The sequence below is a fragment of the Falco biarmicus genome, chromosome 10 (genome assembly GCF_023638135.1).
Source record: "Falco biarmicus isolate bFalBia1 chromosome 10, bFalBia1.pri, whole genome shotgun sequence".
NCBI classification, from domain to species: Eukaryota; Metazoa; Chordata; class Aves; order Falconiformes; family Falconidae; genus Falco; species Falco biarmicus.
The window spans coordinates 34,023,733-34,048,607 of NC_079297.1; the positions used below are offsets into that span (position 1 = coordinate 34,023,733).

General features: G+C 45.3%; 1 protein-coding gene across 3 annotated transcripts in view; it reads left to right on the plus strand.

Moving 5' to 3' along the window:
* Positions 1–24,673, plus strand: part of LRRC56 (leucine rich repeat containing 56) — a 65,353-nt gene extending 40,680 nt beyond the window's left edge. For all 3 annotated transcript variants that reach the window (XM_056354995.1, XM_056354996.1, XM_056354997.1), the window contains 9 exons: positions 8,415–8,511; positions 8,923–9,120; positions 13,325–13,502; positions 15,620–15,820; positions 17,304–17,368; positions 18,512–18,636; positions 19,506–19,699; positions 22,304–22,670; positions 23,457–24,673. In XM_056354995.1, the coding sequence (XP_056210970.1) occupies positions 8,415–8,511; positions 8,923–9,120; positions 13,325–13,502; positions 15,620–15,820; positions 17,304–17,368; positions 18,512–18,636; positions 19,506–19,699; positions 22,304–22,670; positions 23,457–23,658 (1,627 nt within the window). In that variant the 3' untranslated portion in view covers positions 23,659–24,673. The remainder of the gene's footprint in view (positions 1–8,414; positions 8,512–8,922; positions 9,121–13,324; positions 13,503–15,619; positions 15,821–17,303; positions 17,369–18,511; positions 18,637–19,505; positions 19,700–22,303; positions 22,671–23,456) is intronic.
* Positions 24,674–24,875: the final 202 nt, after the last annotated feature.

Genomic DNA, 24,875 nt, shown 5'->3' on the forward strand with positions numbered 1-24,875 from the left:
CTTTGGCAACCCCTGCTCCTTCCAAATTGTGGGAGCTGAGTTAAAGCAACTGATCTTTCATCGTTAAAACGCTACCAGTAACTAAGCTGACAAGCAGTTTTAATGATCAAAAGGAAATTAACACAAAATTACATTATCCTTCCCACACACGCTGTATGTTCGTGTGTTAGGGAATTGCTGTTCCTGACTCTGAGTACATCAACGTTGATCAAGCCCATTATTCTGCTCCAGGTTTTTTGACAGCAACTAAAAATGAGAGTACTTGAAACTAAAGCTAAGTTTCATGTGTATTAACTTTAACAGAAGTAAGCATCTGCATTAACTGAAACATGATTGACTAGTTACAGAAGTGTGTTTAGCAGCACTCGATTTCATTTACAGCTACCTCTCTCCTCTTGGTCTCAGCAAGCACTTTTGGTTTAAATGAGGTATAATCTGACATGGAAAATAAAGTGCTTGCAAGTAGCATAGTGTAATATTGCAGTTGCTGCAGTGAGTTCAATGAGGCAGCAAGAAACAACAATACGAGTGGAAATGTTAGAAGTCAGGAATGGCCCAGAGCTGTATCTCGTTAGGGTTGGGTTCCTTCCCTGTTGTCACCTCCTGTCTCCTATCTCCATCTCCTGCCGTCCTCACCTGCCGGCACCGGAGGGGAAGGTCTCAGCCCCACTGAAGGCAGGGGGAGGTTTGGCACTGCCGTTAGTAGAACAAGGATTTTCATGCAGTGTCTCTGGTCAAAGTGTTGGTCACAGCCGTGTCCGTGGCAGAGCCCAAGTACTCTACCAGGAGCACCAGCGTGGGCTCTGCCTTCGTGCCTGGACAACAACCAAACTGCCTTGAACGGTTGTTGGTTTTGACTGCTGCAGCCAGGTAGTCTCCTCCTGTTCTTGTTTTCAGGTTTTAGCTTCAGAGAAAGTGCTGGCCAAAAGCACGTGGCTCCTTGGTAATTGCAATTTGCTTTAGCAAGCCCAGGAAAGCTGTGGCAGCTGGCTCACGCTGTGGCATAACGAAGCTGAGAAGGCAAAACAGAGTCGCAGGCTGGACAAAGTGCAGGACCCGGAGTGCTCTCCCTGATTTACCCCTTGTGCAGCACCAGGGGAGCTGCGTTTTCTCCCCAGAGATGGGTTTTGCTGTCCGCAAAGCCTGAGGCAGAGATCCACAGGTAAAAAAAAAGCAATATGCTGGACCTTTTCCCCTTTCCAAACTTGAAACTTAAAAGCAACTAACCAACAAAATAAAACCCCAGCCTGGAATAAAAGAGTGGAATCATTTTATTGGGAGAAATATTGCCAGTGGCATCAGCGCAGTAGCCCATTTGGAAAACAGCTTCTTATTCACATGGAGGTTGCCACAAAAAGATGGGACAAGAGAGACACCCTACTACAAAGACCTTTGGCAGCAGCAACTTTTCATTCACACAGAAATTCTTCATTTGCATGTAAAAAGGAGTTATGAAAACGGAATTTCATAGACATGCTTGTTATTTAAAAAGACCTTTGGTAAATACATACTTTCTGTTCAACCTAAAACACAGTTGTCTTCCTCTGATGTGTTTAAGCTTATGAGTTGCGAATTGCCTAGCAAAGTCTTTTTTGCTTAGTTTTTGAAGTCTCCAACAACATGTCTCAACAGGGTTAGGAACCCTTCCAGTGAAAAAGCCGCACAGCTCAGAAGGAAGGCGGAGGCCAGAATATTAGGTGCTACTTTTCCATGGCATTGCAGCCTAAAAGCAAGCTTCTGGCTGCAAAAGATGGGACACCACTCTTGTTATCTTACCCCTAGGGCAGCGGTTCATGCTTGCACAAAGGAGCGTATGATGCTAAAGGCAACCTGTGTGCCGTGGCTGCAGGAGGTGCAGGACAGGGGACACACAAGCCAACGTATTGCTGCTTGAATTTGGACGAGGAAGTACAAAACCATCCAAGGCTGCAATACTGGAAAGCAAGTCAGGTCTTCACATTGGTATGACCATTTTTTCAAGCGTGAAAGGACACTGCAGGGACATAAGGACACGGCCTTAGCGCTGCTTACGGAGTTGGGGGCTGTGTCATGGATTTGATCAAGTACGAGCAACACATGCATACAATCAGTTTTGCAGTTTTGAATACTTTACAGTTATTTGAGAGTACAATGAAACTATTATGTAAGCTTCCTATTAGAACATATGTTACTGATTTAAATAACATTCAGGCTTTAAAAGTTTTTGCTTCTGATGTCAGAATTATCTGTACAACGAAACCATTGTGTGCTGACATATGGACCAGATCACTGTTATCACAGTGCGGCTTGATAAATTCAACTGGATTTCTGTAGATCAGAGACAAGATTCCCCCCCCCCCCCCCATTCTCTTTACTTTTTAAGACTGTAGTTTTGTCACTCTCTTAAAATCTAAATCTCTTCGATTACCAATGCCTTTGTTTTCAGAGTGATATTTAAAAATAAATATCTGCATCAACGGCTATTTTAGAGGGATTGCTACTGAAGATTTATTCAACAGATGCATGTGGTCTTTGAGATACTGCTTGCAAGTTCAGTGGATTTAGTGTTTTATTGCTAGGCGAATGATTTGAAACCAGCTTCCAAAAGAAACTATGGTTTTCAAGCTGATGAACGTGTTCAGGGTTGTGCTGTTGTGTTTACTGGGTAGCTTGAGCTCAGTGGAGCTATTCAGGATTTATTGTGAAACCCAGAACAGGATTTGGCTCTCTAGGTCTGGTCTCCATCCAGTAAAGTTTTGGCTGGAGTGAATCAATCCCCGAAGAACAAGGATGTTGGATTAACGGAAGAACGCGTTATTTCTCAAACTTGTTATTAGGTGTTGTAAGCCAAACTGTTCCTTGCCCCTCAGCTCTCCCCCCGCTCTGGGGGAGTGATGACAAGATGGGAGCGTCAGATTTCATGGGAAAAAATCCGAAATGGTCATGCAGAAGTGGGGAGTGTGTTGCCAAGACCCTCACAGAAACACAGAGCTGTTTTGATGAGTTCCCATCCCTGCAGCAGTATCTAGAGATAGTTGAAAACCAGGTTTCAAACCTTCGGCCTATGAATATAATTTTTTTTTTAATCAATTGTAAATGCAAGTTTCTGGGTTCAAGGTGAAAGTGGGGGAGCCTGTGTTGGTTTCTTGGCGCTTCTGGATACTAAAGCAATGATCTGTTAGTCAGTGCGTGTTGTACAGGCAAGTGCGTAGGTGTGTGTGGAGTAATTTCTCCGCAGGACACTGGTTTGGCAACCTCAGAGGCTGTAATCCTGTTTATCACAACCAAAGATATGACGTACGCGTTCCCGTCTCTGTCTCTCTGCTTCAAACCTGACCTGCACGAACCGTAGCAGAAGTGAGCAGGTTATAGAATTGCTTTGCCTATTAATTCCTTGCCCTTTCTGTGAAGTTCCTGGCTTCCACGTCACTCAGGACAAGACACTTGTCCACTGGAATTATTTGCTGTGTATATTAATGGGAGCTACGTCTCCTCTACGGTGTCCTCCAGTTCCTTCTGTATGCTCTTTGTTGTTTGTACATCACTGGGGTGCTCCCGTGCTGCGTCAGACGACCAGATGCCACCAGCTTTCTACAATGTCTCATCTTTTTCCTATTTCAGCTTCAGACTTTTCTCCCATATTCTCTACCCTATTTTTGGAATAGATGCTGTCATTTTCTATAGTTTCTATCATGCCTAATGCAGAAGGGTTCTGGTCTTTGAGATGCATATCATTAATTACAGTCTCAGTCAATGATTTTGTTTTTGCGAGGGGTGTGTTTTGTTACGCTACATTATAATTATATGTATATATATATACATATATATATGTATAATTATAGTGGATTTTTCCTCTTACTACCCTGGTAAATGGAGAGTTTATTATTATATTAATTTACCCTGGTAAGTTATTACTGCAGATTCCCATTAATTCCATTTCTTGTTTAAAAGTCATGAGATACATCTACCCGGTTTGGGCTGATCTGACCCTCTGCACTCAACATAAATGAAAACATACCCGTGTGCACGCTTGCACGCACACAGCGGCCATGCGTGCTCACACAGCTCCTCGCTTTGCTCTGACCCCCTCCAAAGCGGACGTGCCAGATGCAGGAGAGCTGGTCCCAGAGGAGGCACTCCCATCTCTTGCAAGCTCTTAAGTTCTCTTCTCACCAGCCAGAATATTTCAGAAATATTTTCAGAAATGCAGGTGCGTGCAGTTGTCAGGAGCAGCTTGCTTTGACTTACATTGCTGTTTCACCTTACAGCAGCTGTGCTCTTGGGGGCAATTATCTGTGTAGTAATTAACAAGGGATTTTTCTCTGATGCTGCAGCTTCCAAAAGATTAATTTGTTAGTTACCGAATAGAGTATTTGCAGATGTACTTTGCTGCGATAACATCTCTGACTGGAGATGACTTGTTACAGACGCAGGCATAAAGATCTGCAGGGCCAAAATGTGACTGCATGACCCAGAATTTTGGTCTCCTCCAGCACCTAGCATGACCCCGGAGTCAGCGAGGGGAACTTTGTTCCTGGCTTTAACTTGCAGTGAGGTTCTGCAGTCAGGGCTGGGCAAAGGAAAAATTCCTTTTGCCTCTTCTCCTCACTGCTGTTTGTCTGCAGTAGCAGGGAAGGAGAGACAGGAGGCATTTGCTCTCCAAAAGAGCTGGAGTGCTCTTCTTGAGGGGCAGGGGGCAAAGATGCCTTGGCTTGCTAGCTGCCTTTCCTGAAATAGGGTATAGAGAGCAAAAATGGGCTGAGTGATACCAAACCGTGCGACAAAATTCATGCTTTCTTAGTCTTTTGTTTCATGGGTTAAATGTGAGCTTGGGACAGTCAACTTTAACCTTGTAAGAAACCAGTTCCCATTAGCTTCCATGTTTTTTTTGCTTTTCTGAAGTGTCTATAGAAGCATTTTTGAATAACGAGACCCTGTAATCGAACACTGGGCTGCACTGCAAACATGCAGCAGTTCTGCCTTTTGCAGGTACCCGAGACATGGGATATAGAACCTAATTCCTTTGGTGGAATGCTAATAGGAATCAAATTTGACTGGTATTAACCTCAACCATGCTACTCCTGACTTGCACCAGAGTTAGCTGTAGGAGGCTCAGAGGTGCAACCCATGAATGAAACTGGAATGGATTTGAGACCATGCACTTGGCAGCATAAATTGTGAAGAGTAATGTAAGTAGGTTTTAGAAGTCATTGAAATTAGTGTCTTCTTCTGGTGGTGTCTGCAACAGGAGAATGCTTGGAGACTCGTTAGCTCGTAATTCTGAAAGAATACCTGCTGTGCATGACTTAGCAAGTGGCGTGAGTAGGGACTGGCCCTGCCTGGTGTGCGCTGGGTTCGGCTGTAGCCAGCACTGGTACTGAAACCTCTGTAACACACACAGGGGAATACGATTTAACTCTGGGAGTCTCAGACCTCTGAGCTGGAGCAGGGGACTGCTGCTTCAAAATGCATGAAGTGAGCAAGGTTTTAGCAGGAGGAGGAATCGCTGTTTCTTCTTGGGGCCTTGTGTAAAAACTGCTTGGGAATTAATCCTGCACTTTGTTTTGGCATCCTTTATATTGACAGAGGAATGTTAGGAACAAGCATGCTACCTGAAGCTCCATCTTTTGGCTAAAGACCTTCACTTAGGAACTACAAGACAAATTAAAAATAAAAATAAAATCTATTAATCGTACCTTACCATACCATATCTAAAATAATCAGGTTAGGATAGTCGTCAGTTTTGCTGGCCTAATGAACAGAGCATCTTATCAGAAGCTCTTGTTTCAAATATATAAAAATGAGAGCGAGCACTTTCTTTTACCTATGTTCAGTGGTTTACAGAAAAGAAAATTGTGCACCAAAATTAGCCTGAAATTTGAAAAACTCATTAGTGTTTGAAGTGGGTCATGAAATGAGCAATGTAATCCCTTCACGTTACTCCTAATGTCATATTTGTGTTTACGGATGTGTTGCCCTTGGTTGATGGTAGGTTCTGCTTTTGTAACGTAATTTAATTTCTTTCTTATTATAGGCATAGAGCTTGCAAATCTAATAATAAATTTCTGTAAATATTACTTTGGGAGGCATCTGTTCCTTAAGGAAGCCTGAGAACCCATGTTTGTTTTATTTATAACATATGCACAGCGTAAATAGTTCCTGGAAGATCTTCTGCAGGGCTGGGGATGCGATGACATCCAGGGACATTGTGATCTGGGTGACTGCGTGGGAAGACACGTGACAAACTCCCATTTTTTTAGGGGCTTATCTGGTCACAGGTCCAGTGACAGGATGGCAAGCGTTCCCTGTTGTCCTCATAGCTAAGGGACGAGGTGAAGTTTGCAGCAAGTTTGCTGCGGGACCGTGTTGTGTGTACGTGCAGGGAGTTGTGTGTGCGTGTGGCTCGCTTTGTGCTTGTGTCTTTGCACCAGCGGCGCGTGTGAGCACAGCCAAGCTACCCAGATGCACAGAATTTGGTGGGGGAGTTGTGGTTTATGTCAGTTGAGGGTTTTCTTCTGTAAGGAGGAGTAGCCTTAGATGGAAAGAGATGTCGGGTGACTGAGATTTTTCTTATTTGCTTTGTCGTGGCCTTTAGATCAGCTGCACTGTTTGTATTTCAAAGGCTATAAAACGTTACGTAAACCCATCGTATGGTGTACCCATTGTGAGCTCACATCTGCAGCATCCAGGGCAGAGATGATGAGGGGCACCCAGTGCCTGGGGCCCCTGCGTTGGTAGAGGATGGATGAAATGAAACAGGTCTGAATGAAACCCACGGAGAAACCGTGCCCCAGAATGCAGAGGGGTGAAAATCCCCAATTTCAGCCTAGAAACTCCTATTTGACCCTGTATTTGATAAATCACAGGAGAGGCACATCTGGGGGTATTTTTCCATGCATCCATCCTTTCTTCAACCTTATGCGGTCTCCTTTCTGCTGATGTGGCTCTTCCCAAGTGTTCAGATGGTGGAGAAACAATGAAAAACACAAACAAGAGTGCATCTGTCCCCACTAAAAGTTTCCTGGCCTCTTGGGCTGGCTGTGCAGTATCCCTCAGGCAGGCGATTGACCATCGGGTGTTTGCTGCAAAGCTGCATCAAAGCTGCACGAGGTTCTCAGAGGGCAATGAAAAGCTGCTGGGTTTTCCCATGGTCCATAAAGAGAAGACAAGAGTAAGGGATCTGTTACCTTTATTCCAAGATTAGAAGGGAACCCATGACCACATTATTTTATCTTCCGCAATTTTCCCTAGACAGGGCATTCAAGTATATATTATTTATGATAATGTATATTATAAAAACGGGTATTCTAAAACATAGCTAATCCACAATTTGAGTGGGTTTAATTTAAAATTTTATTTTTTTTTTTTTTTCATTTTAAAAGTCCAAGAATCTCTATTTAAGAACTATATTCGCTATTTGGATGTGGACCTGGGCAGCTGGCGCTGCTTGAGCATGCGCGTCGGACAGGGTGATCTTCAAGGGTCCCTTCCAACCTCAGCCAGTGCTGTGATTCTGTGAACTCCATGCCAGTCTCTACCTTTTCTGATAAACTGGCCTTGTATTTAGTTCCCCCCTGTTTAGTTCTTTATTATTCAGATGGTCTGCTATCACAGCTGCAGCAGAGAATTCTGACCTTTTGCTTGGTTTGGGATTTGATAAACTGTTGTGTTTTATTTATGTTTGAGCAGTGGCTTTATGCAACTTAATGTTACTAAATACAGAAGGTGGTTAAGCCCTCAAGTTTATTTGCCACCATTTTTGCATTTTTCAAAGGCACAATTATCTTTGGATTGTGCACTGTTGCAACGTCAGTGGGACATGACACATGCATGGAGTTAAGCAGGTCGGTATGTGGTTTTTTGGATTAGGACCAGAAAGTTTGGATACAAATGATCCCTTATTTATATTTTGCTAGACCTAAAGGGTGGGAAAATGGGATGGAAAGGATTCTAATTTTCTGCTGATTCAAACAATGGTTTTTGGCAAGAGTGCTATTCCTTTCAACTGCAAAATCAGAAGAAACGTAACTCCGTACGAGGACAAAGTGAGGTGACTGTGCAATCGGCTCAGATATGTTAATTTGGGTTATTGGTGAAGAGTAAATTATGCCAGCACAGGCAAACCTCACTTAATTCTTAGCGTTTGGCTGTGATTTATGACAGAACTACTATGATGTAGCTCTTGGAAGAATTTTAATCAAACCAAACTGGGGTGCCACGTCGTCATACAAGAACAAAGAGGTCTGTGAGAGAGGGAGGTTAAAGAGGGGTACAATTTCATTCTCCACCTTTGAAGGTGAACATTTTTAATGACATCTCTTGTAAACAATGTGAGATTTGAAGGAAGTAGCTGTGGCCTAGTCTTAGGGAAAGTGAAAGCAAGTCCCGAGTTCCTTCGCCCATTCAAATAGAACTTGAATTGTTTCTTTTCTAAGGGATCTTGGAACCACGTTGTCCCATCTCTGTGTCCTGTGGATGGCTTGCTGTGGGCTCTCTGATTTAGATGGGATCTCTTCCTGCAGCTCTCTAAAGGTAAGTATAGATGTGTCCTGCCAAATGACAATCTCAAAACTATCTTCAGTTGATACTTTTTCCTTGTAGGCTTTGTTCTCTTTACAACCTTTGTTTTACTAACGGACTTTGGTTGGATGCCTTCAATTGCATGTTTTAGTTTAGAAGACACTACAGTTTTGGTGGGGGTTTTTTGATAAGGTGTAACTTTCAGGCCTGCTCCTGAAGATGCCTAATGCAAAATAGCATTCGTTGCTATATTAGCCCTAGATATTTAAGGTGACAACAGCCACACTTGAAAAGTGTTCACTTGCGTGCTCATTTCCTGTTGTGCCATGTCATATTTCAAATATTAGAAAACATTTTGCAAAGCTTGAGTGTTACTTGTGCAAGCCTGTGGTTTATATATTTATTCTGTTTACTTCTGCTGAGGAACTCTACATAGCCTATAACGATATCTCTGACCTGAGCCAGCTGACCTGGCTGGATCACCTTGAGGTTTTGGACCTGGAAGAGAACAATATTGAGGACATCAACCAGATGCAGTACCTAGGACTGTGTCGCAAGCTGAGCCGCCTGACAGTGGAGGGCAACCTTATTTGTCTGAAGCCAAATGCAGAATCAGCAGAGGTGAGGACTTGGTTTGCACACATTGTGTTAATTTTTGGCAGTGCTTTTTTAGTCTGAGTTGGAAACGAGAAAAATTCCTGCATCTTCCTATTGTATCACTCCGAGTGATGACATGGGATGCATTTCTTATCTTTCATTCCTGTTGATTTTGTCCTCTTGTGGGTATTGTCTCCAAGATGAGCACAAATGAAATACAAGGAGTGCTAGTAAAGACTCAGGCCTGTTTCCTAGCAATGTGTTCCTTCTTACCTATGAGAATGGGATTAAACTAGAAAACAGCTGTTCTGATCCATACAGCTGTTCTGCCGTCTCCCAGCTTCCAGTGCAAACAAGCATCTTAATGGAAGACCAAGGAGAGCATGGACCCCAGCTGTATGGATCCTTCTAGCCTGTAGGGATCTTGTAATGGGTTAGAAAGCCAATATTTTTTTTACAAGATGTGCCAGTTGCAATGTCTCAGTTAGTTATCTGTTTTTGTTCGTTTGAATTTCTTTTGGAAGCTCTCTGGTCCAACAGCGAGTGCTCCAGGACCACCACCATGCTCAAAAATTGAACCCTCAGAAAAACAATGCTTGAGATAACTAGGAAAAGCTGTGCTGTAGGAACAGCTTGCTGTCCTTTCCCCTGAAAGATTAAAATCAAATGGCCAAAAATACCTTCAGCAAAAGCTGAAGATACAAAATACAGTGATCACCTCTTACATACTGAAATGATAAAATCGTTTCTGCGGAGGTATTTTGTTGAGGGCATGAGATCCACTGTGTCACAAAGATAGAAAACACAGTTTTCATCAGGAAGAAACACTGCTTTGGGTTTCAGGGCACTCACCAAGAAAAGTAAGGGAGATCTAAATCTACATGGACAGTCTCAAAGCTGTATTACTCCCTTTTACTTTCCCCTGCTTCAAAAAACCAAGCATTGCTGGGATATAAAAATGAGCATCCTGGCATGTGCTGAAAAAGTAGCTGGAGGAAAAGTAGTGTTTAAAAAAACTGGTCAAATAGGAGTGTTCCTCATTTTGGTCACATGGTGTCTAACAAAGATCATGAGGTGACAGTTTATGGCCAGCACACAATATCTTGTCATCCAGACCTTCTGGAAGGTGACAGGCCCACACACACACACATAGGTGTGTAACACGCAGCGCTCAGGAAGGACGGTGCAGTCCCCGGCGGCACCGTGAAGAGCTGATAATGCAGGGGTTATCAAAGGAAGCAGAGCAGGAGCTGGCACTGTGCCTCCGCTGTGCCGTGTTCCACAGTGTGCATTTCACAGTGATCATGCCCGTGCCGTTAATTTGCGTGAAAGGTTGGGTTTGATATTTGTCTTGGATTTAGACTCGAAAGCTCTGGTGCTATCACTAAAACTCAGTCATGTAGTAGACGTACATATTTTAAATCTTTGTGCTTTTTAGATACACGAGTTACTAGCATTTTTCAGATTTAATTGTTGGCTTGATCATATCCCTCAGTAAAAGGAGCCACAGAAGGTAGTGCTTTAGCTATCATAATTTTCCTCTCTGGAATCCAAAAGAAAATATTATACACTTGCCTTTCTGTTTTGAACTGCTAGAAGTATACTTCAGAGACCACATTTGTAATGATTTGCAAACAAAATGATTTCTCTATTAGTAGTTCTTCCTTACGGAAGATGCAATCATGAGAGGAAAAAACTTATTCCTACAGTAAGGAAGCACTGCCTGCTTCTGGTGGACAAAGCACGCCTACTTAGTGGTTTTACTCTCACGGAGACAAATACAACTTCTGAGACTTCCTTCTCATAGCCTCCTACCACGAGCATGATGCAGTATATCCTAACAGCGCAGAAAGTCTGTTTCTACTCCCTTGTCATTCCTGCTCAATGAAAAGTGGTGGTTTTGGAGGACACTTGGCATCCTCAGCCCTCAAATGCACTTGTAATGGAGAAATGTCAGATCGCCCTTGGTTTGTTTAGCTGAGGAAATAAGTCCTCGGGATGCTGCTGCGTGTTGTCACGTAATGGGAATTCGAAGAGGAGTGCGATGTGGTGCTGTGCCCCATGCTCTTCTCCCTGCGGAACGGCTGTCTCTACTTCTGCGCAAGTAGTTGCATTCAAATGCCAGCCCGAATGTGTCGAGGGAGCCTGCACGATGGTGTTTTACACCGAGCTGGAACAGGCAGGCAGTAAGTTCACTGTGGTCTCCCACCCAGTCTCCGTGTTGGGAAGCTGCTCAGCCCCGGGATGGTTACAAAGCTGGCCCTGCCCTTGCCTGCTAAGAGCTTCTCTGTGGGCTTTGTCGCTTTCTTCATTTCAACTGATGTTTGCATTTCTTCAGGGTATAGAAAAGCCACCTGAAATACAGGAAAGAATAGATGTGGGCTTACTTTGCCGTGCCCTTGATGGCCAGCTCTAATTCCTCAAGCTCCTTCTTGTAGTCTAGCCCTTGCTACAGCTCTGTCAAAGCTCTTCTGCTTATTTACTTTTAATCTACAGAATGGTCCAGCGAAATTTACTGCTCTTTCTTCAGACAGGCTGTTTGGTCTCTGTAATTTGATTTTCAGATGAGCTCATCTTCCCCTCTTATCTAAACCAAGAGCAACAACCTGATGATAAATTCTGCAGCCTCTGTTGCAGTCATGTACCATAAACGTAACGTGATGCTTCCCCCCGACAGGACATGGCTGGGAATTGGCTGTAGCCCAGGCACTGCTCTGAGCACATGTGGTACGGGGTAGCATGGCAATCGGTTGACTCATTTTCTAAATGAAGATTAAAGACTTAGTTAGAGAAATTTAGTGTCTGCCTCTTAACAACGAACTCGCGCTTTGTTTGGTGAACTCCCCCTGTCTCCCTCAGTGCTGCATCGTGCAGAGGGAGGGAGCATACAGCCATCCAGGTCCCACAGAAAGATTTCTGTTTGTTGAATGAGGACTTGGCTTTGTGGGGTTTCCTAATATTGCACACAATGTCTTGAAAAGCGTAATATTTATCCAGATGAAGCAGTTGATTTGTAGGTAGCTGTTCATTCGTATTCTGCCAGTAGCTGTGCACTCTTGCTTTCCACTTTCTTTTGGTAGAAGAGATCGCCATCACCGTGTTCTGCCATTTGTAATCGTGAGACTATTTTACCCAAAAATATTCCCGCTGCAAAGCAGCACGACCCAGTCAGCCCTGAGGTATTTTTCCCAAAGATGAAGGTGCCACCTGAAATTGGTCTACCACTGGAATCCACCAAAGCAGCCCAATTCGCCATGTGCTCTGAGCACAGTTGTAACTGTTCTGGGTTGGCCTCGCTGCTCATAGGTCCCCAGGCGTTGACATGTGCTGGTGAATCATTTTATAACGTGTCAGCTCCACCCGTGCCTGCAGCAGGGAGCTGCACCCACGCTTTCCCCCACAGCTGTCACACGGAGTCCATGCGCACTGGGAGCAATCACGCTGTTTTCTCCAGCCCTCACAAAAGAAACTCAAGCCCAGTCCAGTTCAGCCTTCTGCACCTGCTGTTGGCGTGCCACCTTTTGCAGAGGAAAATGTAATTTGGAGTAAGCCATCGCTTCTAACTGTATAATATCACACAGCGAATCCCCAAAGACTGCCCCGGAAAATCAGTGCAGTTCATTCACTGTAGCTGGTCTATGGTTCCCTGGGAATGTTCTCTCTTTTTCCATGGGCAGGTGTAGCAACACTCAACACGCTTTCGAGTCTTCCCTGTCACCTGAGTATTGATGCAGCAACCAGAGAATCACAAAAGCAGGGAGAGAGGCTGGCTGAATGCTGAGGGTGCACAGGTTTTCCAGGGGCATCAGTGGCCTTTTATGCTTTTTTACATTATACATAATGTAAAACATAATATACATAATATAACAAAGACAAATGCCAAAGTTATCAGTGACTAAACAGTACGTAAAGTTTGTGGTGTTTTTTAAAAAAAACAAACAGTAAACTTTACATAAAGTAAACAGTAAAGGAGCCTTTGGGCAGGAGGCACGTGTTTGCAATGCTCAGGACGTGCCCATGATCAGTTCGAGTAGAAATGATGAGAGGAGGAAGCACAGTGAAATGAAACTCCTGTCCGTATGTATTGCTGTTGAATGAGGTGAATAGGTTTGCCTCGCAGAAGGCGTTTCAAGTTATACGGCAGTCGTACAAACTGAACACTGTTGTGCTGCTGGTGGATGTCCACAGTCTGTCAAATAAACTGTGATCACTTTCTCAATTTCTCCAGGACCCAGATTATAATTACAGAGCTGAAGTAAAAAACCTCATTCCCCACTTGGAGTATTTGGACGAAGTACCAGCAAGCCAGACTGCTCTCCTTCCTGCCAAGAAGATACATAAGGACTGGCTAATCATCAAGGAATCCATCAAGAAAGGTGGTTTAGCTGGAGACCTGTCATGGTTAGGTATGTCAGGTTTCCTATTGGGGTTCATTTTTCAGGTTATGATGTGTGAAAAAGAAAGATGAAGAGCAAGCTGGCCTCTTCAAAGCCAGCGTTCAGTTATCGCAAAGCGGTGAAGGACGTTGTCTTCTCCACTTGGGAAGTGAGGAAGCTAGAATTCAGCATGGTGCAGATTTAAATGAAAGCTGTCCTAAGCTGTGCATCAAGATCAAAAGAATGCAGATGAGTTCTAGAGCATCAAACAAATCCAGCAGCAGTTGGGAGTCTGTACTTAGCGTTGGTTCTGCATGATGGAAAGAAGCAAAGCTTGGAAAAGAATGTTTCAACAACAGCTGTGCGCAGGCCTTTCCATGGTAGCAGTCAATCCCATGTAGCACGGATGTAGCGGGATTTCCTACTCCAGTTTAATAATAGGAAAGGCAATTTGGTCATCCCCCGTCAATGGTAGCAACATCCTAGCAACTGAGATTGCATGGTCCTGTAAGAGATCTGTTCCATTTCCTTTGCCTCTGTGATTAAGTCCATTACAATCATTAGTAGAGAGTAAATGGTTTGAAAATAGATCTGTTGTGCCTTTGCCTGTAGCCTTCGTTATACTTCAGATGTCCACGCTTTTATGTATCATGCTACATGCACTTTACCACGTACCATTAAATATTACAAAGTATTTCCTATAACTGCTCCTGTTGCTTCCCATTAGTGTGGGCAATGCAGTTGGCTTCCCAGCCCCCCCCCCCCCCCCCCCCCCAGTTGTGGTGTGCCTGCCAACTGTACTCTATTAAAAATTTAGTTTGTTTTGGAATAAGTACATACATTTGTCATTTATTTAATCCCTGCGGGTCCGAATCGTTAGTTGTAATAGTAGTTATGGTAGGGAAAAAATCCATTAAAATCTGATCCCTCAGTGATCCTGCTTTGGCAACGTCAGCTACACTTCAGAAAACTAGTTAACAAAGGGAGCAGACAGGAACAGTGGGAATGAAGCACAAAAATGTGAATTTGTATTGTTTCCTAGTGTAACCAGACTTACAGTCTTGCCTTCAGCTCTAAACTGATCATCTTATATGGTCAGATTAAGACATCCCCATATTTTTTTCTTTCCTATAGTGATGTTGACTCCGGTACTTTTCACCCACTGTGTATTTCATGGGTTTATATTAATAACTACGGCCAAGGTATATTAAAGGTCCCTAACACTCAGCTCTTAAGGAAATGGCCGTATTATTACAGAGCTGATTGCTGCATTGTGGAGCTGGGAGATGCTCAACACTTCACAAAGCATGCTATTCATCTAGGCACCAAAATGAAATTTGCTTTCCTATGGATTGTTGGCTGTATGTGCTGCTCTTACAGCTGTGCTGTGCTCCCAGGACAGCCGGCAGTCGGGCAGGTAAGAGGACAAGGCTCTGTCTGCCTTTGCTAGCTTGTGTATAATCCACCCTGTCCCACAGAGTTACAAAACCTCGGTTATCACCTTTCTTTCTGGGGTAGAGAAGTATCTGTCTCTGAGGCAGTACTGGCAAAATCTGTCACTGCCATTCCCAGATTTCCGTAACTCCTGGTACGTGGTTTGCCCTGATTGACCAGTAGCTCTGGCAAGGTGGCCATCATCATTGTGCCTGCGTTTTTGAGCAATGTATTTTAAGACTGAGGGCTTGGATTGTGACTGGCAAGCCTGCAGCACTTCCCCACAGGCAAGTGGGCTGCACATGAGAGGCAGCTTACTCTTACCGTAGGCACGCAGGCAGGGGAGGCAGCAGAGCCCTGGACACATCCAGGCTCACCCCTGGGACACTCGGAGCTGGGTGGTGGGCACAGAGGGGTTCCTGACCCCCAGTCTCTGTGCCAGGAGGAGGGTGGGAAGGGACTGTGGTTAGTTGGGGACTCCAGGTTCTGCCTGCTGTAGAGGACAGCCGCGGGGGACTGCATGCAGCACCAGGAAGCCCTCTGTCTCCTGGCTGGACCCATTCCAGCACATTTCTTGTAGCTACGATGACGTATTTTTCTGTCCCCGACAGTTCCAAGTGTGCAGCAGCAGCCCACTGTATTAGCAGCGTATGGTGACGGTGTGTCTGAAGCCTTGCACCACTGTGCTTACACTAGTGAAACCTCTCTCTTAGATTCGTGTCTCGGGGCAGTAGCAAGGCAGTCTGGCTGCAGACCAAGACCCCCGACAACTTCCAGACCTGGAACCACGCTATGGTCTGCTAATGCGGGGAGATGTGGCAATGCCCACCTCTTGCACAGTGGCTGTCCTCTTCCAGCTCCCACCGTTCCTGATGAGCTGCTCGCAGAAGATGCCTCCAGTGATTTGACACATGGTAATGTATGAGTTTTAATCCTGTTCTTTCCCACACCTCCACCTCCTTCTGAATGTTATTACTGCTGATGAAAGCCTGGCTACTTTGAATACCACCCACCCATTCTGCTACTAGATCAGGTTCAGTATAGTTTTTCTTCCATAAGACTCACCTGCTTTAGCGTGGGCTTTCCTTTAATTTCCCCTGCAGCAGAAGGTGCAAGTCACCCTGGCTTCCCCCTCCTCAGCCCCTCACCCCCAGGCATTACGTGCTGCTATCCCTCTCGACAGCCCCGTCCTGCAGTGGTGCTGTCTTGCTGGAGTTGCCTTTCACACCTCGTCAAAAGTTGTCCTGCTCAGTCCTTTAAATTACCCGTCAGCCTAGCTGGGGCTCGCTTAAGTCACATCTGGGCACATCTTGTTCAGTCACAGGAATGTGGTCCAAGGTAGTCCCCTAGAAAGGCACGCTGATGCACACTCAGCCCCCGTTGGATCATGCACACGGATCAAACTGCGTACATCACTGCTGGCAACGAGCACTTTCTTTCGGGTTTCCAGGGGTGGCTCCCTCAGCAAGAGGAGTCAGTTCCTTGACTTCACATACCTGACCTATAGGCTCGCCCAAAACACAGGTGCACCACTGCCCTTCATGCCCTGGCCACCTGGAAGTACTGCCATGCTAGCAGCTCCTGGGGACAGCTGGATGGAAAGGGAGTTCACTTCTGGTACAATATTTGGTGCTTCCCAAGACACCCTTCCCTGGCTCCTGGAAAGACCTTGATGGTGCAACTCCGCTGGCCCATAGAGTGCAAATTAGATAGGAAGATGGTGTTTGTTTTCCCAGCGTTGTGGGGTGCTTCGCTCAGATGCCAGTCCCACCTGAGTTCCTTGCTGTAGGTAGGACTCAGGGTGATGAACTAGATGAAGCAATGCAGTGTCAACAGCTGAGCGTGCATTCGGGAAAGTACATGGAAACCAAGTGCAGCATTGCCAGGGAATGAGACCATGATTTCACGTGCACTTTTAGGTAACTAGCTCTACTGGTAGAGACAGTTTCACCCAATGTTCACTGATTCTTCCTGCCCCTGTACTGCCTTGTCTCTTGTTTTGGCAAGAGCATCTGCACAGCCACATGGGGAACCTGATACTGATCGAGGTCTAGCTGAAAAATAACCTAGCAAAACAAACAAACAAAAAAATCCCAAATAGCATATTTAGTTTTAATCTGGCTCTGTTTCCTGATCTGACTTGCCTGTGTGGCCACACAAATGTTTGCGCCAGCGCAGTGGAGGAGGCAGAGCAGAAGCAGAAGGAGACAGATTCTGGCAGAAACGGAGAAACTGCCTCTAAGCAGCAGTGTCAGGCCACACCAGCTGACACGCTGAGCCTATGCCATGGAATATCCCATCTTCCAGTCTGTGGGAAATGATGTTGACTGATTTCGAAGACAGCACCTTTTGTTAAACACTGGAGTAAAAATGTTTCCTTTTTTCCTTTCTTCTTAGGACTCAGTCAAGTTATATGCGGGAACCCCACCAAGGCCCTTCGTGCCAGGAGGCAAAAGCTAGGTGTATGTTTTTCTTGCAGACTTCATATTCCTGCCTAGTGACCCCTATAAATCCTGGGATAAACCTGAACGCCCGCTGTGGCTTGTGGCAGCTCACTCTCTTCTGTAGCCCAAAAGCCTGCAACATACAATTGGCCTCGAGGAGGACGGAGGGTCTTTTGCCCCGCCGTTACAAAGGTGCCCGTGTCCTAGCAGCCATCAACCATCAGCTGTAAAGGAACATGTGAAAACTCTTTATTGGCTGCTGGCAGCACATTTCCTATCATTCTAGCCGAGCAAAGCGCAAAGCAAGATTGCAAAATTTGATGGTATTTCTACAATAGCTATTAGATACAATTTTTTTAGAAGTGTTTCTTTGATGCTGGCATAAATAGTCAGATCGCTGATGCTGCCGAGCCATTCCTATTGCCTAAACAAACACAAAGCCAAAGTGTGTTCCTCTTGGCAGCGGGGTGGTACCCCAGCCTGGCGGGTTGGCCTGCTTGCTTCAGCAGAAGCTGGGTGAGAGGGCACCCCTATAAAGGGGTGCAGTCTGGCTTGTCATGGTCACTTTTTGTGAGCCCTGAGGTGCAGCATGGCAGGGATACACGTGTGTGGGTTTAAAGAGGCAGTGCTAAATCAGGGAAGCGGCCCGCACAGGGTACCTGCATCGCTGCGCTGTCGGCAGCCTCACTTAATGCTGACAACAGATGTTAAAGAACTGCTGGGAAAAAAATGTGTCCTTCCTTTGCCTCCCTGCTGCTACTGCCCGAGCACTGGAAGCTTTTCTGAAACAAATGTGAGCATTTCAGTGAATGACTGTGTGTTATAAACTAAGATGTGGAAGGGGACTGCGGTCATATGCCGAATGGTGCAATTTCTGTGGTACTGGTCTTAATGTGCTTATTGGTATAGATGCTATGGGCTTGTACGCCAGTGAGATATACATCAGCATTTTTGTTACAGCCACCCTGGGTTCCTCAGGCTGTAACAGTGCATGTGACCGGGGCATGGTGCTTCTTAAACTGAAGAGCAAGAAAGTAGGGAGGGGTGATCTGAGAAGTCAGGAGTGACAGCAGATTTTGATGCCTTGTAAAATCCACAATCTAGAAGCAGAGCTGGGGAGAGCTCCTGAGGTCATCAAGGTAACTCCTATCATTTTTGCAGCCACCTGCACCTTTGAAACTGTGCGGTCTGAGGACAGAAAACATTTACGGCTCTGGAGGAGGAAGAGATCTGCACCAGGAAGATGTGTTCTCTGACCTGAGAGTACAGAGTGAGCAGCACAAGCGGTGAGACAGCGGGAGCAATCTTGTCGTGCAATAAAACAGACATTCATTTTGTGCTGTAATAATAAAATAAACTCTTTGGCCACCTGGTGGCAGTTTCAGGGGATAGACTTGGCCTCCTGCCTTCCTGTCCCTGGAGTGGGATTCCTTCCATCAGTCCTTCCGGATCCTTCCATCCATCCTCCCCAATCCTTCCATCAGTCCTCCCGGATCCTTCCATCAGTCCTCCCAGATCCTTCCATCCATCCTCCCCGATCCTTCCATCAGTTCTGCCGCTGGAGCTGCTGTGGGGTGGCCAAGGGAGAAGAAACCTCTGACCTCTCTGTAGAGCAGGCTGAGGACCAGCCCAGGCAGGGTGGGCTGGCTTGCTTAGCGAGAGCAAGGAAATGACTTTTCGTAACGGGTAAGGCATTCTTGGCCCTGCCAGTGTCTATCTTTCAGCCAGTAAAAGTGAAAGTGGATGAGGTTTTCTGCAAGCATCGCGTTGGGCTAACCAAATGAAAGGCTGAAAGGAAAATACTGGCATGCTGAGATTCCCCCATCTATCTCACAGACAGATAACGGTGGGTTTGGAAGTAGAACTGATGATGAATTTATTTCTCTGAGCTTACTTCCCTGTGTAGTACTTTAAATCTGCCTCATTTCACTTGATTAACTTTTTAGCACGCTTTCCGATAATCAGACACAGGCAGCTTAGATGGCTGATCCATTTAGAATGATTTTCCACATCTCCAGGAAAGCGGGAAATCGCAGTGGGTGACTAAACCCGCTGCCTGGGTGTTTGCCTGTGTGGCCGTGCCAAGCTGCACTTGGCTGGCTGCACGTTCACAACTCCAAGGCTAACTACGGGTGTGAAACTCAATGTTGCCCAGGTGCCTGCAAACAGGTCAGCAAGAAGAAGCCACCCAAGCACTGAAGGCAGCTCTTGGTGATGAGGAAGAGGGTGACGACTGCAGCCTGCCCGACAGCTGTGAAGATGAGTTGAGGGAGACCTGTGATGAGGACCTCATTGAAAGGATTTCACTTGATTCTTCTTGCCACTCCTCTCTGTCCCAATCTTCCTCAGGTACTGGACCTAAACCTGTGGGCGTGGGTTATCCCTTGGTAGTGACACGTGCTACTAACCATTTGTAGATAGGTGTGTTAGTAACTGCGGTGTTTTGTGAGATCTGGCTTCTGTGCTCTAGAGCAGCAGTTTGGAAATACTATTGCAGAGGCAGACCCGAAGTAATCCGTTCAAGTTTTTAAGCAGGGCATGGTGGCCAGCCGTGTTGACTATCAGTTGATACATTTTGGCATGGATCTGTAGAATTAAGAGGAGCAACGCTGATCTTACACCAGCTTAGCATCAGCTCTAGAGGAAGGACATGCTTCCGTCTTTTACCTTGTGTCATTAATTTCTGTCAGTGCCAGGTGAGTCTAAAATACAGTTGTTCCAACTGAACTATATTTTAATCCAGTTGGCACTGACGGAAATAATGGCTGAGCTAATGATTAAGGTTTAACTGGGCAACTGGGAATTCTAGAAAGATATGCAACCAAAGGAATACATTCAGTAAAAGAGCTTAAAACTGCGGTGTGCTCTTCTGCTCAGGAACAAAGCCAAAGGGCTCTCTGGAATTGCATGAACGAAAGCAGAATTCCCACTCTTCGCTACTTTTTGTATATTGTATTGAAGACTATTAGAGACATTAATAATGGTTATTCCAAACACATATCAAGTAGGAGACCTTACAAAAGTACAACTTTAATCTGTTTCTATTGTTAGTAACAACTTCTTTTTTTTGCCTCAATAAATATTAGCATGTAAGTTTTCATTTTATACATTTCTTTCAAGGGTAAAAATGGATCTATTAAAATTTGGAAAAATATATTTTGGAAAAAAACCAGAAGTATCATCAAACTATTCAATGTCTCTGTGTATTAACAATAATATAAACAATATCTCCTTAACAGGAACAGAAGCTGTTTAGAAAAACCTAAAGGAATGACCTGTTGTCTAGTGACCGCAGAAGTCTTAGATTATGATCTCATGGTCTCTTTAGATGTAATCTGATCTTTTTCAGATTTAATCTGATTTCTTAAGGCTGAGTATGATTTATTATGATCTCATCATCTTTGTAGATTGAGTAGACAATGCCCCAAACATCTCAGAGTGTACCAGTGTCATGTGCTATAGGACTATGGAAGTGAACGGATGGCATAGATCTGCCCATCTTGCAATCAAATCTGTTAGGATCTGGTTGCAAGATGGATGGAGCAGTTGAAATCTAGTATTACCTAAGGCATGGGGTGGGGGGGGAGATGACCCAGATCCCAAATCACAAGCAGCTGGCCATAATAACCAAGATTCAAATAATCACAAACACAGTAGCCTTTTCCCACTGTCACTAATAGACACATACATGTGTTTTGCAGAGCAAATACCCGGTAAAATTTTAGCATCTGATAGCCTTTATTCAGCAAGGCAGTTAAAAATCACTTGACCTCTGTGACTTGAGACTGTGTCAAGATTTGGAGATATATTTAAGTGCCTCAACACTTAGTTTCAGAAGTTTGTCCTACCCAATGTGGCTTTCTCACAGAACAACTTGTAGCTGGAAACAATCCTTCTGACCAGGAAAGGACAAGTCACTTGAGCAAAACCGCTCTTGTGTAAAAGTGTTTGCAGCATTGGATCTGTATAATCTGCATTCTTTGGGAGTCATTGAGTGTTATTCTGGGCTTTTGAATCAGGCATACCAGTCTTTCAGAGTGTCTTTACTTAAAAACAAATAAAAAACCCTATGAAATTCAGGCATTTTGAAAGCGTACAGTATGATGGAAACTATGCAGTGAACGTTTTAGATCAGCTTTATGTGGTTACCTAAGCAGTAAAATACATCCCCATTAATTAGGGGCTATAAAGCTGAACTTTCTGAGCCTGGGTTTTGGTGGCACATTCTTTAGATTGTGTTCCTGCCCTGGACCACGCAGATCAAGCGTTTAGGTACAACTGGTTCTTTTAATAGACAAGAGCAATCAGATCCCTGCTATCTATAGAATGGTTTTAAGCATATATGCATGCATGTTATATTCATAAATCAGGAACAAGATTTTTCTTCTACGTATGTTGCACCTGAGGATTACGTGGGCTAAAATATGAACAGCCCGATAGTAGCCCTGCGTGTAATGCAGTATTTTCCCTAGCAGTCAGGCACTTTCTGTTATTTTAAGGCTAATCTCAAGATCTTATCCTTACACCTCTGCCTCTGAATAAAAAAAAAAGTGGATCCACTCACCTGTGATTACTCCTGTGCCTTGAATGTTAGACCACTGGATGGAGTCCTCCAGTATTTAAAGCAAGTCAGTGCAAACACTGGCCAGGAGTGATGCAGGTATGATCCCGCCTGAGAGCAGGAGGATGGTTGAGCTGGTCTGTCCCTCTTGAGCTGTGCATGGCTCGTGAGCAGTTCCAGTGCATGGCACATCACCAGCAACACGGGCAGGGAGGCTGCCAAGTAACCCAAACCCCTGACTATCAACAAGGCCAGCATTGCTGTGTGCCCTGCGACACATTTGCCCACCCAGCTCCGTCACACAGCATTCTCCAAAGCCTTTTGCTCACTGGGTTGGTCATTCAGAAGTAAGATGAACTGGTAAATCACTGTGCTTCTCCTTCCTGTTTCAGGTTCGTCACAGGGTCAGGAAGGTGCAGTGTTCTCCAACCCAAACCACCGTCTAATTCCGTCCCCTCCAAAAAGCCCTTCACCTGCATCCCTAATGGGTCTTGCAGCAAGACCCTGGAAAATGAGGAACCACAGGGTAAGATGCCTAAAAATACCCAGCCAAGAGGAGGACAAGCAGTGGACACAGCGAGGCCAGGCAAGGGCTCACCAAGAAACCCCATCCCAGCCTCTGGACAAGGCTCTTGCTCTCCTGAGCCAGCACAGCTTGCCAGCTGCTTCTGGATCCCAAGGGCAGCGCCAGCCTGCTGGGAACGCTGGCCGGCAAAGGCCTATTTCAGGACCAGCAGCTGCTGGATCAACAAGCATCAGGTATGTGTGCACCACTGGCAGCACTGTCTGCAGTGTGTCAGGAAAACAGGAGGGACTTTATGGCAGGAAAAAGCAGCCTTCTGTGTCGTCTCCGGAGTCTTCTGCCTATTCTGTAAAAGGAGCTCCTTTTTTTTCTGCTGACATTTACCTTTGTCCGCCTAATGTTAAAATGAAACATTTTCTCATGTTCCTTGAGGCTTGATCTTTGGAAATTTTGTATTTTCTTGAATAATAGTTGTTTGCTTTTTTTCCTCTGTTCTTACTGTTCCATCCTTATGTTCCCCACTCAGAGCCAATGCCCACATCTGTTGCAGAGCTCTTGTAGTGCTGCTTGTTCAAGGCTCTCCTCAGGTAAACCCCAGGACAAGTTCCTGAAATCCCACTTCATTTTTTTTTTTTCCCTTGACACTGACATTAATTCATGTCAGAATGAGCTCTGGAAAATAAAGTAGGCATTAGAGCAGTGTCACATGCACCAAAACATGGTTATTTCTGAACCCGCTTACTGTAAGATTAGCATTGTGTTGCTTCTTTGAAGGAATAAAGCTGAGTTGCGACATGACACCCAGATGTTGAAGTTCATGTAGTCATTACAGAGCAGCAGCGGCAGCGAGCGCGTGCCTGCATGGGAGGCTGGTGTGCCTTGTGCTGCTCCCAGGCCTGGCAGCTTTTGGTTCAGTTTTCAGAGCAGGAGATGGCAGAGCTGGTGGGGAGAATGCGGCTCTCCAGACCCAGGGTGCAATTTCATCTTAGCGTTTCTCTCTTTTTTTTTTTTTTTTTCCTCAGGCCAATCGTGGACAAGAGGAATTGTGGATCTCCTGGAGAGATCAACTGCCACGCGCTGGCTGTCTGCTCATCCCCAACAGCCTCGGGGGGGTTTGGGCTGATGAACACCGTGCGGCCCCTGACTGCCAGCTCCGTGCTGCAGTCCCTGCCAGACAGAGCCACTGCCTCAGCAACGTCTCAGAACAAAAGTCCCCGCTCTTAGAAGGTACCCGGGCGGCAGCGTGTGTCAGAGCCATGTATGCAGCACCGTCTTGAATCGATGTCATCTTTCCGATTCTTCTGCAAGCTAAACACAAAGCTGTGCAAGTAGAGCAGTTCAAACAAATGACATGATTTGCCTCAATTAAGGCTACAGCCGGTCCAGAAATGCTTTCTTTAAAGAGCACCCGCTGATCAACAGAAGAGCTAATCAACCTCCTATTACAGCAAAACATGGGTATTTTTGCAGCCGTCGTGCACTAAAACAGAACAAGCCCTGAAGTATTTCCACGCTCAGCCAGCTGACCTAGCAGCAGCCCCGTGATGTATCTATCTTCTGCAGTCGTGGATGTTTAACACGCAAGGGACAAAGCCAAGGGCTTGAGAGGAAGCATTGGCTGGAGCAGGCTGGAAGGGAGGGCTGCGTCACCTTGAGGAAGAGCCCGGCAAGGCTGGGTGCTTTCAGCCCTTCGGCCGCCACAGGAGCTCACCCCGTTCACAGGCACCCAGGGTTCTTGGTGCCTGCATTGCTGTGGGAGCAAATGCTGACCAAGTGGGTCATCCCAACGAACACGTTTGTTTGCTCCGTTGCCACCTGGAAGGATTTCTCTCACTTCCTATGGATAGATGTTGCATGCCAGGATTCCTCTGTAAGCAGGTGTCAGAGCATCCCCTGCGTGTGCCTGTCGAGTCAGGCATCCCACCTCTAGACTTTCCAGTTTCCTATGACTGAATAATTTTAAGTAATGCTGCAGCAAAAACAGTGCAGGGAAGTAAGGGAGCAATCTCTTGATTTTTTTCGGTAGGGCATTTGCTTTATATTTGGGTGAGATTTGAAACATCTATTTTAGTGACTGCAGACTGTGAGATGCTGATCCAAATGCCTGTGCCTTACAACTTTATTGATGTTGCAGTCTGAAACCGAGTGTCATCACATTTTTTCCCAGTTTAAATTACTATGTTAGGTATATATGTTTAAACCAGTTGATAAAACAGTAATTACATGATGAGTGAATGAATTGGTTTATGTCTTCTTTCTACTGGTCAGCTTAACGTAGAGGAGCAGAATAACAGAGAAAGCCCCAAAACGTTGTCTCATCATGGTGATACTTGAACCACTTTCTCCTACAAAATAGTCTGGAGCTTGAAGCTAGCTCGCCCAGTTTTGGTGAGTACTAGAGAAAATCATCCATCAAAAATCATTAAGAATTATGTGGCCTG